General features: G+C 35.1%; 1 protein-coding gene across 1 annotated transcript in view; it reads right to left on the reverse strand.

Moving 5' to 3' along the window:
* Positions 1-4,394: 4,394 nt before the first annotated feature.
* PSPC1 (paraspeckle component 1) overlaps positions 4,395-15,286 on the reverse strand; it is a 40,158-nt gene continuing 29,266 nt past the window's right edge. Inside the window, exons 7-9 of the mRNA XM_010282162.1 lie at positions 12,628-12,685; positions 8,252-8,421; positions 4,395-4,874 (exon numbers count right to left, since the gene is read on the reverse strand). Of these exons, the coding sequence (XP_010280464.1) occupies positions 4,689-4,874; positions 8,252-8,421; positions 12,628-12,685 (414 nt within the window). The 3' untranslated portion in view covers positions 4,395-4,688. The remainder of the gene's footprint in view (positions 4,875-8,251; positions 8,422-12,627; positions 12,686-15,286) is intronic.

Raw genomic sequence — 15,286 nt, forward strand, 5'->3', positions numbered from 1 at the left:
TTCTGCAGTATTTTATGGGGAAAAACAAACTTTTCACAGAACAGGCTTCTTCACAACAGCAAAACACCAAATTGGTGAGACCACCACCTAAGTATATTTTACAGTACATCCCAAAAGGCAACAAAAAGCCAATTCAATGGGAAAAATGATAGCTGACAAAGTATTGCAAGTTTTTAGTCAACCCTCCTATTGTTATTAAGTTCTCACATTTCATTGAATGGCTTTTAAGAAAACAAACGCTTTTGGGATAATACAGTCCAATGTTTGCCACTAAACTAGCACTGAACAGCCAATAAACTAAAGGAGTAATGTCCAACCTCTGTATTTTTCATAGGCCACACTCCCTCCCTCCTCACTATTCAAGAATCAGGGAACTTTGGACTGATATTCTCTCATGCTAGAAGTTAGCTAACAGCCCAAGGAAAGCACCAAATCCCAAGATGGTTCTGCATCTTAATCATAGCACAGTGCCCAAATTAATAAATTAAGGGCTCCTGGGAATACAACTGAACTGCATTTGAAATATGCGCTCTCTCAAGTCCCCCAGTTGGCCCCAAGCACAAGTTAACATGAGATGCACACTCTGTAAAACCACCTATGGATATGCAGCACGAATCTCAGGAATGGGATTGAGAATCCATTCACATTTGCAATCCAATGAAAACTGACCCCATCATTTGCTACCCAGCCTTCCCTGCCATTTTATTTGTTCAATTGCAGTTTATTTTGACTTGTCTTCATTGAGAAGGGAAGAATTATGATCCAACTTAATATATAATTTTTTTTATAACAAGTAGTATACCAAAAAATTAGTTTCCACAACATGCTTAAGTAAAATGAGCTTCATGCCATCAGAGCACACCACTCATTTGCTGAACATCTCACCTCAAAGCCTATTCCCCCTTCAAAAAGCCTAAGGGGTTTTGCTTTTCACTTGAGAAACCTTCTTTAGATCAGTTACTTCAGCATTTTTGAGACAAGTTATTTCGAGGCAAATTGTGACCGTTTAACAATCACTACTTCATAGAAGTCAATGCATTTTTATTTAGTACCTTTTAAAAGAATTGGTAATTACATATTAATATTTTTTGCAAGTTTAAAAAATCTGAAATCGAAAGTGGAAAAGTGGAAAACCAGTTTAGTATAACGTTTTAGAATATGACAGTATACTTTAGATCAGAATGCTCCTCAAAGAACGCATACTGTAAAATCCTATTCGATTATGGTTGAAATTAAATTAACATTTAGTTCATATTGTCTTCTTGTCACCTATGTTAACCTTCTGTTCTAACAGAAGTCTCCAGTTTATTTTATCTTTATGTCCAATTGGATAAAATAGATGTGGACAATAAATAAAAGAAATTAAGGTCAGGAATTTTCTTTCTTAGGTAATCCATAGTAATTTTTAAATATTTTTCTTAGGAAATAAATAGTTAAGTGTATCTGAATCGCCACCAAGCCTCCCAAGATATCAATGTGCTTTATCTAATGAGCACACTGGACAGGACTACAAAGAAATTAACTCACAACCAAAATGAATTTTATTTAAGTGCCAAGTAGCTCCCCTCCAAATGACTGAGGTGATAAATGCAAATGCAGTTAGACAAGCTGGATTCTGGTGGTGCTGTGTTTTCTTTTACTTAAATGGAATAGTAAAGCTTTGCTATCTTTAAGTATTAAAATTGTATCTCACATGAAAACTAAGCAGTTTAGACTGAAATTTCCAGGAATAATGTAAAAACTCAGTAAGTACAACCAAAATTAAGGGCATTGTAGTTGCTAATTTTGTATCCTTTCCAAGCTTACTTGCTTTACCACAGCATTTAGCAGAAAGTGTCATGACTTCACTGTGCTTTCTAGTCCAACAGACCAAAGACAATTAAAGACATAAATACATGGGTACAGAGAAGAAATTATAAACTGCTCAGCCAGATGAGGAACAAGAAAAATTAATCACTTCCAGCACATGGGCAGTACCTTTAAGCAAAATCACTGCTTGGCTGTATCTACATACCATTTTTAGGAATGAAATTGGGACCATTCCTTTTCTCAGAAAATTTTGTGTTTATTGTATAGCTAAAGTCAGTTACTACTATGTATGACAAAAAAAAAAAAAATCACTGCTTTTAATACCATCAACATGGTCCAGGCAGCCCTAAGCAAGCTTTTATTATGAGCAGAATTTGGCAGCCTGTCATCAGCTACAAAAGGAATTCTTCATTAAATCTTTAAAGTGTGCCCAAATTCAACATTTCAGTATTTATCTTTTTGGAATTAAAGGCTTGGTTCATGGATATTTAAAAAGATATTAGATTATTTGTTGCAATAAGGACAGCAGACTAATTAATTACTACCATACAGCACAGCCATCCAGGTCAAGAGTTTTACAGGAAGGGTAGTTCACAACTGTGGAATGAAAATGACTAATACTCGTTTCAAATACATACCTCTGCTTGCTAGCGAAAGTGCAGTGCAACAAACATGCATTTAAAACAGCATGAGGCTGGCAAGGAAAGAATGAACCACTTTTTACAGATTTGGTATGTTTAATGTACTTCTGGAACATATACAGGAGTTAGCCAAAAGGCCTGAATGACACAGCCTTTTCCTTTATATTTAAAACATATTCCCCTTACAGCTTTACAGTTTAAAATTACCAGCTCACACCAATACTGTCTCAATCTCCATAAACACCATGCACAAGGGCAGAAAAGATGAGACAAAAGTAATCTAACATTTAGACACCTTACTAGACACTGATGTAAACTGAATGCAGTACATCAAAGCAGAGAGCTTAAGTAGTTGCTATATGCAAATACTAGTTTACATCTAGTGAAAAAAACAGCAATTTGCCCAAATGTTGAGTTTTAGGAATAGTGTGCTAAATAAAACCAGTTGCAGGGTTTTTTTTTTAAGAATGAGTGCTGTAAGATGACACATGTATCAAGGAGGGGAAAGAGAATTTCAGACTTTAAACCTAACTCACTATTGCATTACAAACTACGATGTGTGGCATGTATCTCAAGTTGAGCAAAAAATGGCAACGTTAAAGACAGTCTAAGGGAAAAAGCTGAGTAGTTACAGATGTCATACTTGAGGACCTACACAGATAACTCCTGAATTGTACGAAAACAATCACTGTCTGAAGCCATGTAACACTGGCAATTTAATTAACAGTGTACTTCCAAAAAGCCAGCAATGCCACAATTTTCCTGTTATCCATTTACTCACAATTCAATTCACCAAGACCATCACTGCTATATTAAAACAGACGTACATGCTCTCTCTGCTGCTTGCATACCATGCTTTGAGCTACGCACATACCATTTCGATATAATTAGGGCATCATATTACCTCAAATCAGTTTTTAATCAATTTAGTATCACTATTCATGCAGATAAAAGTTAGTAGTTTCTATTTCTGAAAACAAGACTGAACTGATAAAAACAGAACCCTAATATTCTACAACTATTTTGCACAGAAAAAGCAGCAACAGTAAACAAAAATATCCCTACTTTCTTGCCATTACAGGAATAGAACCAATAGGTCTTTTCCATCTCCTTCCATGAATGACAAAATCTGAATCATACTAAGCTTCCTAATACCTTTATCATCAGTTTTATCTTAAGACTCAATCAGCAAATCTAGCCCAGGTTGTCTTGGAAATAGGTATTTTCCAAATTCACCTTCCCGTAAAACATTTATCAGGAATATTCATGTGCAATCCTTCTAAATGCATATTACTCTAAATGAACAATCATTTTAACTGTAAAACATGTATTTGCCTCCTAATTAAACAATTAATCATTGGTAACAGACTTGTTTCTATTGAAACCAACCGCTAGGGCAAACATACTTATTATGATGCAATACACAGTGGAAGGTTTTACACCAGCTTGCACAAATGTGTCCTTCCATGCAATGGCAAGATATTTTCAGGATCAGAAGAACACATAGATGTCGTAACAATTTTTCTTCTGTAGAAGTATGGTTTAGGTAAATTCATTCATACTGTTATGAATAAAGCATACATACAGATTCTTTTTCCAAAGTCTCCCCCCACCCAGTTAAATTTTCCAATAATGTAACAGATATACTCTGTTGCTAAGCCTATTGTGACTAAGTTTGCAAATGGAGACTGAGATATAAGGACACAGTATCCTTGAGAACATTGTATAAAATTTTATGCCCTTCAAAAGTCAAAACAAACAAAAGCAGTTGTGATATAAATCTTTCCTAGTATGTACTGCAACATGCAGTTTAGCTAAACAGATTCACTATTAAGAACGAAACTTTCTTGACACATAGTAGAAACTACACAAGAATGAAAATGACACCACTTATTATAAGCATAAAATTATTCTCACCCAGTACTAGTAATAACATTCCCAAAATCCTTTCAAGTGATTTTTGTATTTTATTGTAATCAGATAACGGCACATTTTACAGCATAGTCACACATTGTATTTTGCTAGAGTCACAAACACATTGCCTTACATAATGATCTGCGTCATTTCTGCTCTATACTACAAAGCCTATGACTGAATACAAAAAAAGGTTTACAAAAGAAACTGTTTTAAAGACTACAATAACAATAAAACCGTTTCCAGATAACAGCTAAAATTATGAAGGCATATTGCCGTATTTTTTTTACTGGAATTTCTGAACAGTAAGGAATGAAATAAGTTTTAGTATCTGCGACGCTTGTTAGGTCCTTCAAAGTTGCCCCCTGGGTTTCCTCTACCAAAGCCACCAGGTCCACCACTCACGGCACCTACACCACTCATTGGCGGCTGAGGAGTTTCAGAGCCCGTTCTACTAACCAGAGGTGAACCCATCTGTGATGGACCTCCTTGAGGGAATCTCTCATTATGCTAATACAAGTCCATTTGGAACATGCCAAATGTGAGTTACAACAAAAACCACAAGTGATGTTGTCATGAAGTTCAGCAGATAGTCCAGCAGAATCAGGATCACACATAGAGGGAAGAAAGGAGCAATTCAATTAGTTACTATGGAAAAAGAGCTGGAAATTAAAGAGTGCTAATGTTATGCTCCAACTTTGTAAAATAAATTAAAAATTAAAAACTTAAGTATTAAGACCAACTCTGGTACGAAATGTAACTTCATCCTTTCAAGCACATCTGAAGCAATACATATTCTCTACATACCAGAAGAGACAGCAAACAATAATTTTATACCTGAGCTCTATTTTGCCTTATATACCAACTACAATGCTTCTCCCTTAAATACATTAAGACACAGAAACGTTGTCAAACTAGCAAAAAAAAAAAAAAAAAAATCAGCTTTTGTATTTCTAGAGACTGCAGGTTTATTCTTTCAATAACGATATAATCTGAAGACTTATATCCACAGTTATGTGGGTATAAAAAGTATTTCAGTCCATACTGCTTGGAGTCAGCCTTTTGTACAGCACTTCAGGAATCTTTAGTTAGACTTAAAATCCAGTCCAAATAAACTGACGCAACTAGTGATAAAATGCATAACGGGACTATTCCTAGCTTTTAAAAAACTTGTTACATATCTACAGCTTAACCTGAAATATCAATATAAGATGAAAATCCATTTCATGTTCCACATTTATTTTCCTTATTTCTGTGCTTAATATTAATAAAGGTGTATGTGCTTACACAGATTTATTAGGCTATAGCAATTAAGACCTAAAACAGAAAACATGCATCTGAGCACTTGGAGTTCAGTATTTATTCAAGTAGATAAAAATAGAACCCCACATGATGAAATTTAAAACATTAACTCAACATAACATAAACCATTAAAAGCATAGATATATGGTACAATCAGACCTCAAAATAACTCATAATTCACTGCTGAGAACAGTTATGCTTTCAGAAGAAATTCCTTCTGTACAGAGATCTACATTAACTGCCCAGGTATTCAAAGTTCAGCAAGAACATACAAGACTAGCACTTTATATCCCTGAATAAGAGAAGAATTCTCTGAAAGTCTAACTCCAGTAACAGTAGTAGAGCTCAACAGTTCTACTGCTAATTCATATGTATATTATTTTAAAACAGCACTATATTTATATAGGAAAAAAATTATGCAACTTAGATCACGGTTGTATGTATGTGCATTGTTTAAAATTTGACATTGAATAAGGAAAAGTTACTTCAACAGCTGCATCAAGATCTACTACTGCCCCAAAGTACCTTAAAATCTGCAGCACTGGTTAAGAAATGTTTTAAAATTATCTTTAACTCATGCCAGCTTCTTAGCAACGGATATGAATTTCAACAAATAGCTCATCACATACTCCTGATAATTTTTACCATTTGACTTCTGGACAAGAAGTCAAGTCCTCTTTCCAACAACAGCCCCTTTCTCTAGCTAACAAGGAAACTGCAGGAATTAACTACACCAAATAAAGTATTGTGTAAAAGGGGGAGAAAAAAAAAACTGTTTTTAAAATGTTATGTTCAAAGATAAATCTATGTTTCAAAAGACTGCACTGAACAAAAAGAAGATTGCTCTAACCTTCCCCTAAAAGATTTCAGAAAGCACCCAATTTAAAAAATGGAAACTGCATTTCTATGGTCTAAAAAGCACATTCTCCATCTCTCTCAGTGGAAACTGAAATTAACTCTTACTGTTTTAGTAGACAGCCCTCGAAGGATCTTTGAGTGTCTTTCCAACAGCAGCAAAAATACAATAAGGCTATGCCTTTCTGTAGGGGCCTGTCCTCCAAGTTAAAAACCTTGGAAGTCCAAAATTGGGGGGAGGGAGGGAAGAGCATCTAATTTGTCCTTCAGTAGCATGCAGAAGAAAACGGAAAAATGGAAGTAAAAAATTTTTTATTTTAAAACATGCATTTGAAGTGTCAGTATATTCCCTACATTTCCATACCTGGAATGACTTTTTGTAGAAAAACAACAGTTTGAGATAGATACCGTGATTTATATTATGTTCTTTTCCTTATACCTCTTTTTTCAGTGTCCATATAATCACAAGAGAATGTTCCAGATGTGACCAGTAACACACTGGTCTCCAGCAAAAGCATCTCTGAAAACAGTATTTTGTGAAACACATCCCTTCGCTTTGTGAGAGATGATACAACTGATAAAATGAGCTGGCTCCTCTCAAGTCAGGTGAGATCCTCTCCTTTAACTGGTAAGACCAGACTCATTTTGTGCTCAATCAAAATCTCATTTTCCTCTAAGGAGCAAAGGATTTTGTCCAAACTTCATTATACAGATTGCTAAATCGCAGACAGATACTGCTGAGAAGGCATATAAAAAAAAAATACAGCTACAAAATGATTCTGTGTTCCAATAAAACTATAATGGAATCACTGTTTGTACTATATACTCCTCTGTATCACACCACCACTAGAACATCCCAAATATCTATGTACAGCATAATACTGGAAAATACGTAAAAATTAGATTAAAAATTATACAGTTGTTTCTCTACATAAGACATTACAGCTTGGAAAAGTTACTGGCTATGAGAAAAGAACAAAAATGGCTAGTGCTTTAACTGCATCCCAGTAGCATACCTGCTCTTGATAAAAAATTTCAGATGTATACAAGATGTTCCCTACCACCCCTGCAACTGGGCAATATTGTTTTCCCTGGGTTGATATGACAGTTATCCCTAACAGCTGTTGGCATACTTGATTTTTAAGTGGCATAATTACTGTCATAATCTCATGCTTTCAACACCATTAGAAAGCAAATACAAAAAACACTAAAGTCACTTTAAAAAAATTAAATAGTTTACACAAAGATACCTTCACACTACATAGATTCCAACATTTAATTGTTCATCAAAAACCCCAACAAGCTAATACATAGAATTTAGTTTCACAAAAGAAAAAACAGCAAATGCTTAAATTTACAGATTACTCTGGTAGGGTGTTCCTCCTTCATTTCACAGAAATTATTTCTTTCTATCAGTGAGTTTTTCACGACAGGTCATACATGCAAATTTTTACCAAAAGTGCTGTATATGCTAACTGCAATTTAAAGTCAGGTTACTGACCAAAGAACTCGCCTCATTCCCAAGGGAAGCAAGATTTTCATAGTAATATCAAATAAAGATTTCCCTTCTCTCTTGCAAATAAATTTGCATGAATAAGCTTTAATCAATTACTTTTAACAGATTCAAAACATGTAACATGTTCTTACCCAGTGTGAAAATATCTTTGGTAACAAAAATGGGCCATGAGACATGACAGCTATTCAAAGTAATTAAATTTGTGATACGTTACCACTGTTCCATTATCTGGCATCATTGGTGTTCCCATATTTGCAGCTCCTTCTGGTCCCATGGAAGGACCAGGACCCATTGCAGGGCCAGGTAAAGTTCCTCTGTTGTTCATATTCATACCCATCATTGGAGGAGGGCCTTGGTTACCAGCAGGTGCTGGGCTAAACGCATCTATGCAAAACAATCTATACTTAGAGCTGTCCTATCTGAATTTTACAAGAATAAACAAACAATTTACAATATTTAAAAAGCCAAATGTACAAGACTTCCAATACTAAAATAAAAAAATTATTCTTTGAGACTGTACATTTATCTCAATCATCTGCTTTTAAACAGATTTTCTTTAATCCCTATTATTTTGCATTACATCATCTCCCTCATGTATTTGAAAATCCTGAACTTTACAGCTAAATATAGCTGTACAGTTTCTGTGCAGGAATTGAAGTGTTCATATAGCAGATAAAAGCAGTATACACATCACAAATTAGCAAAAACCTCAAGTGATTTTGCAGTAATTGACAGCTATAAGGCAACTTGCCTCTTTAGGGATGATAACATACTAAATATACATTTGCTCTTAAGAACTGTTCTACCAGTATTATGTTAACTGTATATAGTGTTAACAGTGAATTAGCCTAACATCTAAAAGCAACACCAAAGGTGCTATCCAGCTTTACAATAAATTATTTGTAATACGGCATAAATAAATCTTGCATTTACATTTATTATAGTAAAAGTACCAGAAAACTAAGGGAAGTTTTGTTAGAATTGAAAGTGACAGAACAGTCACCTCCAAAATTCTGATTCACAGCAAGAGCCAGAAGAAAAGCTTAAAGACATCTTTTGAGGAGATCATTTAGGTATAATATTGAGCTAAGAAACACCACTCTGCCACTACTCACTAACATACTCAACAGGTAGGTAAAATTGCCTTCATAACATTTTCACATGTTGTTATAAGAAAGAAAAAAGTGTGATTATATATATCATTTATGTCTGCTACTATGAAATACTGACTTTAAGACTGGCGGTGATGCAAGTGTTTTTCCACCCACAATGATAATCCACCCTTTTCAGCCAAAAGTGTGCATCCAAAATTTGATAATGGAAGACACGCCTTTGGAATCTAGCCTATGTTTTAAGTCATGATAACATACAAGAATATCAAGAAATCTGACGTGTTGCTAGACTAATAAACTTATTCCAAAAATCAACCTCTCACCTGTCATCACAACTGTAACTTCTTTAGTAATTAATATATAAATGCACATCACTGTAAGCAGACCATTTAGCACAGATACAGTACTGTGCCTACCTGCAGGTATGCAAACTTGCACCATTATTACCTATCCTGATTATACATATCACAGCAGTCAGTGAAAGCACTGCATCCAAGGTATTGCTGCTAAAATTGCAGACCTGGGCTTGATCATATACATTATGCCAAGCTGCTTAAGCAAAAACAACCCATGCAACACAGTAGCACATGTAATGTGTTACACAAGTTCATTAGAAGTGATAAGAGAAAAATCCTGTAATTTTGAAAAGCAGAACTCATTTGAGCTTAGTAATGAGAAACTCCCAAGACCTCTCCTTATGACACTGAGCCAAAACAAAGGTATGCAGAAGTCGGATGCTTCTTACCTACCCACAACCATGATCAGTTCATATAGAAGGTAGAAGACTGAGCTACAATTAAAGAGAATTACAGTTGAATATGCCCTAAAACTGTTTTTCAGTGTCATCCATTCAGTGACTGAACATGGAAGGAAACAGCCAATGTAAGGAGAAATCTTTATCTTGAGGCTAGAAGTACTCTGCAGGACTATCATGACAGCAGTGCAGTGCTGGTAGTAGTGCCATAAACTAAAAGCAGTCAATGCTCAATTATCTGTTATTGGTTTGCTTACCCACTTAATTAAACTTAGCCAGCTGGCCACACTCAGGTAGTGTCCGCTTATCCTTCAACTGCAACAAAGTTCTTAACCTCTGTATCATATAAATGCACCCATACTGCTTCCAGGGTGACATACAGTGACCTACACTATCAAACCTCTATATTATTAAGCCGTTTCAGGCAGAGTCAGCTCTGACAGGAGGACAACTGAGGAGTGTTATGCGAGGAGAGAGTGGGGCCCTGCAAGAGGCCACTGTGGCATTTCAGCTATAGCTCAGAGGTCCTCCTAGCTCTGAAGCAGACCCTAAGAGCTAACCATTGATTGTCCATTCTTTTTGGTGGGACACTGATGTTAGCAGTTAATACACTGCACCAGGTTCAGCAACAATGGAAAGTAGTCATCCATGTTCATGCCACAATGCAGACACTAAAAAAAGTCATCTTCTGCGATCTGGAGGGCTGAAAAAGTACACTCTTAAGTGTCTGAACTGCACATGCCAAACTCTGGCACAGCTGGCAACAAGCCACAGTCAATAATCCTCATCAATGCAGAGATGGTTCCCAAAAAAAGCTTTTCTTTTTAAAACACTCCCCTCCCCCCCCCCCCCCCCATTTGAAGTTTATCAGCTGCACCTAGCATTACAGATCCAGTTAAGTGCTATGGTGAGGCATACAGATTTCCTCAGAACTTGTTTGCTGTAGAATAAAATGTAAAAGTGAGTGGTCCTGCACAAGTCAGCCTAACACTAATTCAATCCACCACAAAGATACCTTGCTTTCTAATAATGGTATCATGCTGGTATTTCCCTCACTGACGATATTCCAGCTCCCAACTTATCCCACATGATGAAAAGTCACAAATGGCACAGATAAAGGCCAGTTAAAAATAAAGTTACAGTTCCAACAGAAATGTTGAGAAAAGATGCTAAGAACAACAATTAAAGGTCTAATATTTAAAGGTCTACTACAGGTTTTTGGGATCAGGGTTTTTTTGCTTGTAGTGGTGGGGTTGTTAATGGGCTGGGAAAAAAAAAAAAATCTCTACAGTGAGACAACCTAAAATCCAGATACTGTGGAAACAAGCACTATCTTTACCTATTCACAATGGATATTTTTCCCTTTTTAAAATAGTAGTTCACTGTTCCTGTAACCTCTTTTGGAAATAAACATTTAGTTCTGAAAGCATCTGCATCAAGTTTAACATCAAAAGTCATAGCACAAAGCTCACAGAGCAAGACTTATGATGAACATCATTGTTAAGCATTAAAACCTGACAAGAAAAGGGCTGTGAACAGATTGCTATAAACACACATTTAAAATCTGTATGTAAAAAGTGTACCTTGTGGATTTGGACAACTGGCATTAGTAGTTTCCACAGTATCAATATTTACAAAGTCTCCTAATTAAGTAACATTTTCAAGTACACTACAATAATATGCAAAAGTACAACTACAAAATAATTAGTCACAATTTACACTTCAGCTCATTATTTGTAAATAACTTCACAATGTCTTCCTTTAAAATTATTTTTTAAAGCTCTTCATCTTCCCTGAAAGAAAAAGCCTATTTCTATTTTGCAGCTATAAATGTGTCTCAATGCAAGGAAATGGTGAATAATGTATTTTAAAATCTGGACTCAGCAGATTCGTTAGTCTACAAATTCACATTACTGAAAAGATCAACTGACAATGTTTACTAAGTTTTATATGTACTTTCAAATTTAAAATATGTAAAAATAGTATTAACTTTTTGTAAATCATCATCTTATTTTTTTTAAATGAGTATCAGGAAGCTTCCAAGACACAGATATTGACAGTTAATACAGTTTAGTAAGAGGATTTTTTTTTTTTTTTTTAAGTAGCATTCTAAGTTTCAGTCTTATTTCTGGTTAAGTAGGATTCCAAACTGTTTCAGTCTGCATATATGGAGCAAGCACTAATTATTAAGAATGTACTTTTCCAGACTTCACAGTAACAGTATTTAGCAGTGGCGATACTTTAAGGCACAAAAGTGAACTGAGAATATCTGCAAATACAGACTCGCAATAAATTAGTAGAACACCAACCACATTATTCATTAATCTTTTGTTAGGTATGTCAAGAAGAACTTACCAATTTTAAGCTCTACATCATTCCACTGTATGCAATTACAGTCCCAATTTCTGTGACTACTTAGTCCCTCCAAAAGAACACGAAATATTTTCTGAACAGAAAATTTCTCTTTTGTATCAGATAATTTTTAGAGCATCACATTCCCCCACCCTTTTGTTTCACTTAATTTGCACATATTTTTCTCCTACAGGTAGTCAAAAAACTCCCAGCTGTTTGGAAGCAAAACGTGAGAATTTTTTTTTATTTCCTACTACTGTTTACTCCTTTTTACGAGTAGTCGTCACTCATTAATAGTGCTTGAGTAACATGTACAGTCCCAAAGAAAAAGAAATTTTATATTACAGAAGCCTTTTTCCTTCAGATCCCTACCTCCCATGTTTATTGCTCCACGAGGACCCATATCACCCATTCTCATTTCCTGTTCTCTCTGAAAGTAAACATAGTTTTCATGGTCAACCTATCATTCTTAGAACTTAAAACATTCCCATTTACTCCATGAAAATAAAAATGTTCAAGTTTCAAAAGTTTCCATTGATTTAAAAAATGTACAAGGAATAAAGTTAACGATACTCTCCCATTTTTAAAAAGTCAAATGGAGTAAGTTCAATATAGCAATGCCGTACATTTTCACATAATGCTAAATAAAGGTTAGATATCACAAGTTTAATTTATCAGATGCAGCAGACTGAAGTTCCCAAATAGTTATCTGATCAACTGCAAATGAATAATCTTCACATGTTGTTTTTCATTAGTAAGCAGTATATTTACATTTAACTGTAAATAAAGAGGTCTTATTACTGTATTGCCTAAAGGCCGTGGTTCAATACCACAGTCAATCTGGCTTCATGACTCAAACATGCTTGTGTTAATTGGAAACAAAACTCTGATATCAGTCTTATATTATGGTACAACAACTCAGTCTGCCGGTTCATCTTTGTTCAAATAGCTTTGACTTAACTTGGTAGTGGTACATTTTTTGATAAATTATATCATGCTATTGCTATGCAAGTTCAGATACTGACCATCCTTTTGAAATCAGCATAAAAATGCAGTATCAACATAAACTATGTAACATGCATTTATATTAAATAGACAAATAACACACCAAATTGATCCAGATTCAATTGATGCTCAAGTCATTCAGTCAGCAGTTCTGACATTACTGATCATGAACCACGGCCTGCTGCGAAACAACACTCAAAAGATAGTACCCAGAGTGGCAAAAATCATCACTTGGGGGAAAACAAAGTACACCTATCACAGATAATTCCAAGGTATTTTAGTATTACTGCTTACATCAAAAGGATGAAATAGAAACAAATTCACAGTTCAAAATGAAAACTAGTAAAACTTATACCAACAATTTTTTCTCATAAATTTTCATCGAGAATGTTTAACGCATATTCCACTCTTGAGTGAACATGTGTGCCGAGAATAAGCATACACAAAAAATTTACCTGATTCTGAAAATCATTCCACTTACGATTTAAGAGTGTAAGTTCAGATGCATTTTGAAAACAATTCCATATACTAGGCAACTGAATCAGTCTTGCTAAAAGAAACCTTTAAACTGAAATACGAATCAAATCAAAACAAATTCATAGTATTTTTACAGTTTCACAAAACTCCTTTTTGTTCAATCATGTTCAGGATGCCAAGCATGAGTCTTCTATCTTCAAACACTTAAGTAGCAGACACCAATATCTCACAGAATAGAGTCAATAGTTTTACAAAAGTACCCTGGTGTGGGAAACTGTCATAAGATACATAACAAAAGGCTCTCAGGTCAGTAACTTTGTTTCTAGTGATTCATATTAACCTAGAAAAAGAACTTAAGATTACACACTATTTTTGAAAGAACACTGCTTAGTGGGGAAAGGAAAAGGCAAGAAACAGGCAGTTTTAAGGTCCATCTATGAAAGGCTGTTGATGAACACTAAGAAGGACCTCTCTTTCTTACCCTAGAACCCCCATTAAACCTTTGTAACAGAACATGCAACTACTTTGTCAGACCTTTCACAGTAATGTCAACTGACATTAAGTAAAATCAGCAGCTCTATTAGAATCAAATCACACTCACAAATTAATACCAATGGATAGTCACAAAATCAGCACACAACCTTGTTGATGTCTTGAGTCTGCTTTTACACCTCAGCCCTGACAAGAAGCAGCAGAAGTAAAAGTGATATATCATCCCCAAGGTCAATCCCTAGCCCAACATGGTAGAAAACCCATCATGGCCATCAATTTATATCAATCAGACTGTGCATGCACACACGCATGCATATGTGCATATGTGAAAACAGGACATGCCACAGGGAAAAGCTGTGAGATACTCTTCAGCTACAGGGTAAAGTACCAGATTTTGAATTACTGCACGTAACTTACTTGATGCATCTCAGGTTCAACTGCAAGTTAGTGGCTGGTTTTTTTAATGTAAAATGTGCCATATAAGGCAGGGCCAAGTACAATACCAGCTAGATACGGATATTAAGTACAGCACTATAAAGCTGTCTAGTTACTAGAACTTGACTTGTTTTCTTCACAAAGGATAGAAGCACTGGCAAGCTATAACATACATTTCTTTTTAAAAGCACACTACACTTCCTCCTAGCAATAAACCAATGTTTTTTCTCAGCTTGAAATGCTACCAGTCTTCAGTTAACAGTAAGTACAACAAAGAGTAGAACCTGTAACTTTTACTTTTTTTGATCTAGTCTAACCTTTGTAATAAAAAAATATGAAGTAATTATTTGCTGTTTTATAGCTTTAATGTTGGTGTTGAATTATTACCATATAAAAAAATATTTCAGCTACAGACTCAAGATCCATAAATGTGCCTTTTGATCTCTGCTGCCTGTTAAACTACCAACAGGCCTACAAGAATTATTATTCCTACTGCTGCATGTTCACAACTATGTTCTTTTTTCAGCATGAGGAAATTCTTCTGTACAGTTAACACAGATTTAGCAAATTTAAGACAAATAGAGAAAATACACAATTTCAAATGTTAACTGACAGCATATAT

This window comes from Phaethon lepturus, unplaced genomic scaffold (assembly GCF_000687285.1).
Source record: "Phaethon lepturus isolate BGI_N335 unplaced genomic scaffold, ASM68728v1 scaffold12192, whole genome shotgun sequence".
NCBI classification, from domain to species: Eukaryota; Metazoa; Chordata; class Aves; order Phaethontiformes; family Phaethontidae; genus Phaethon; species Phaethon lepturus.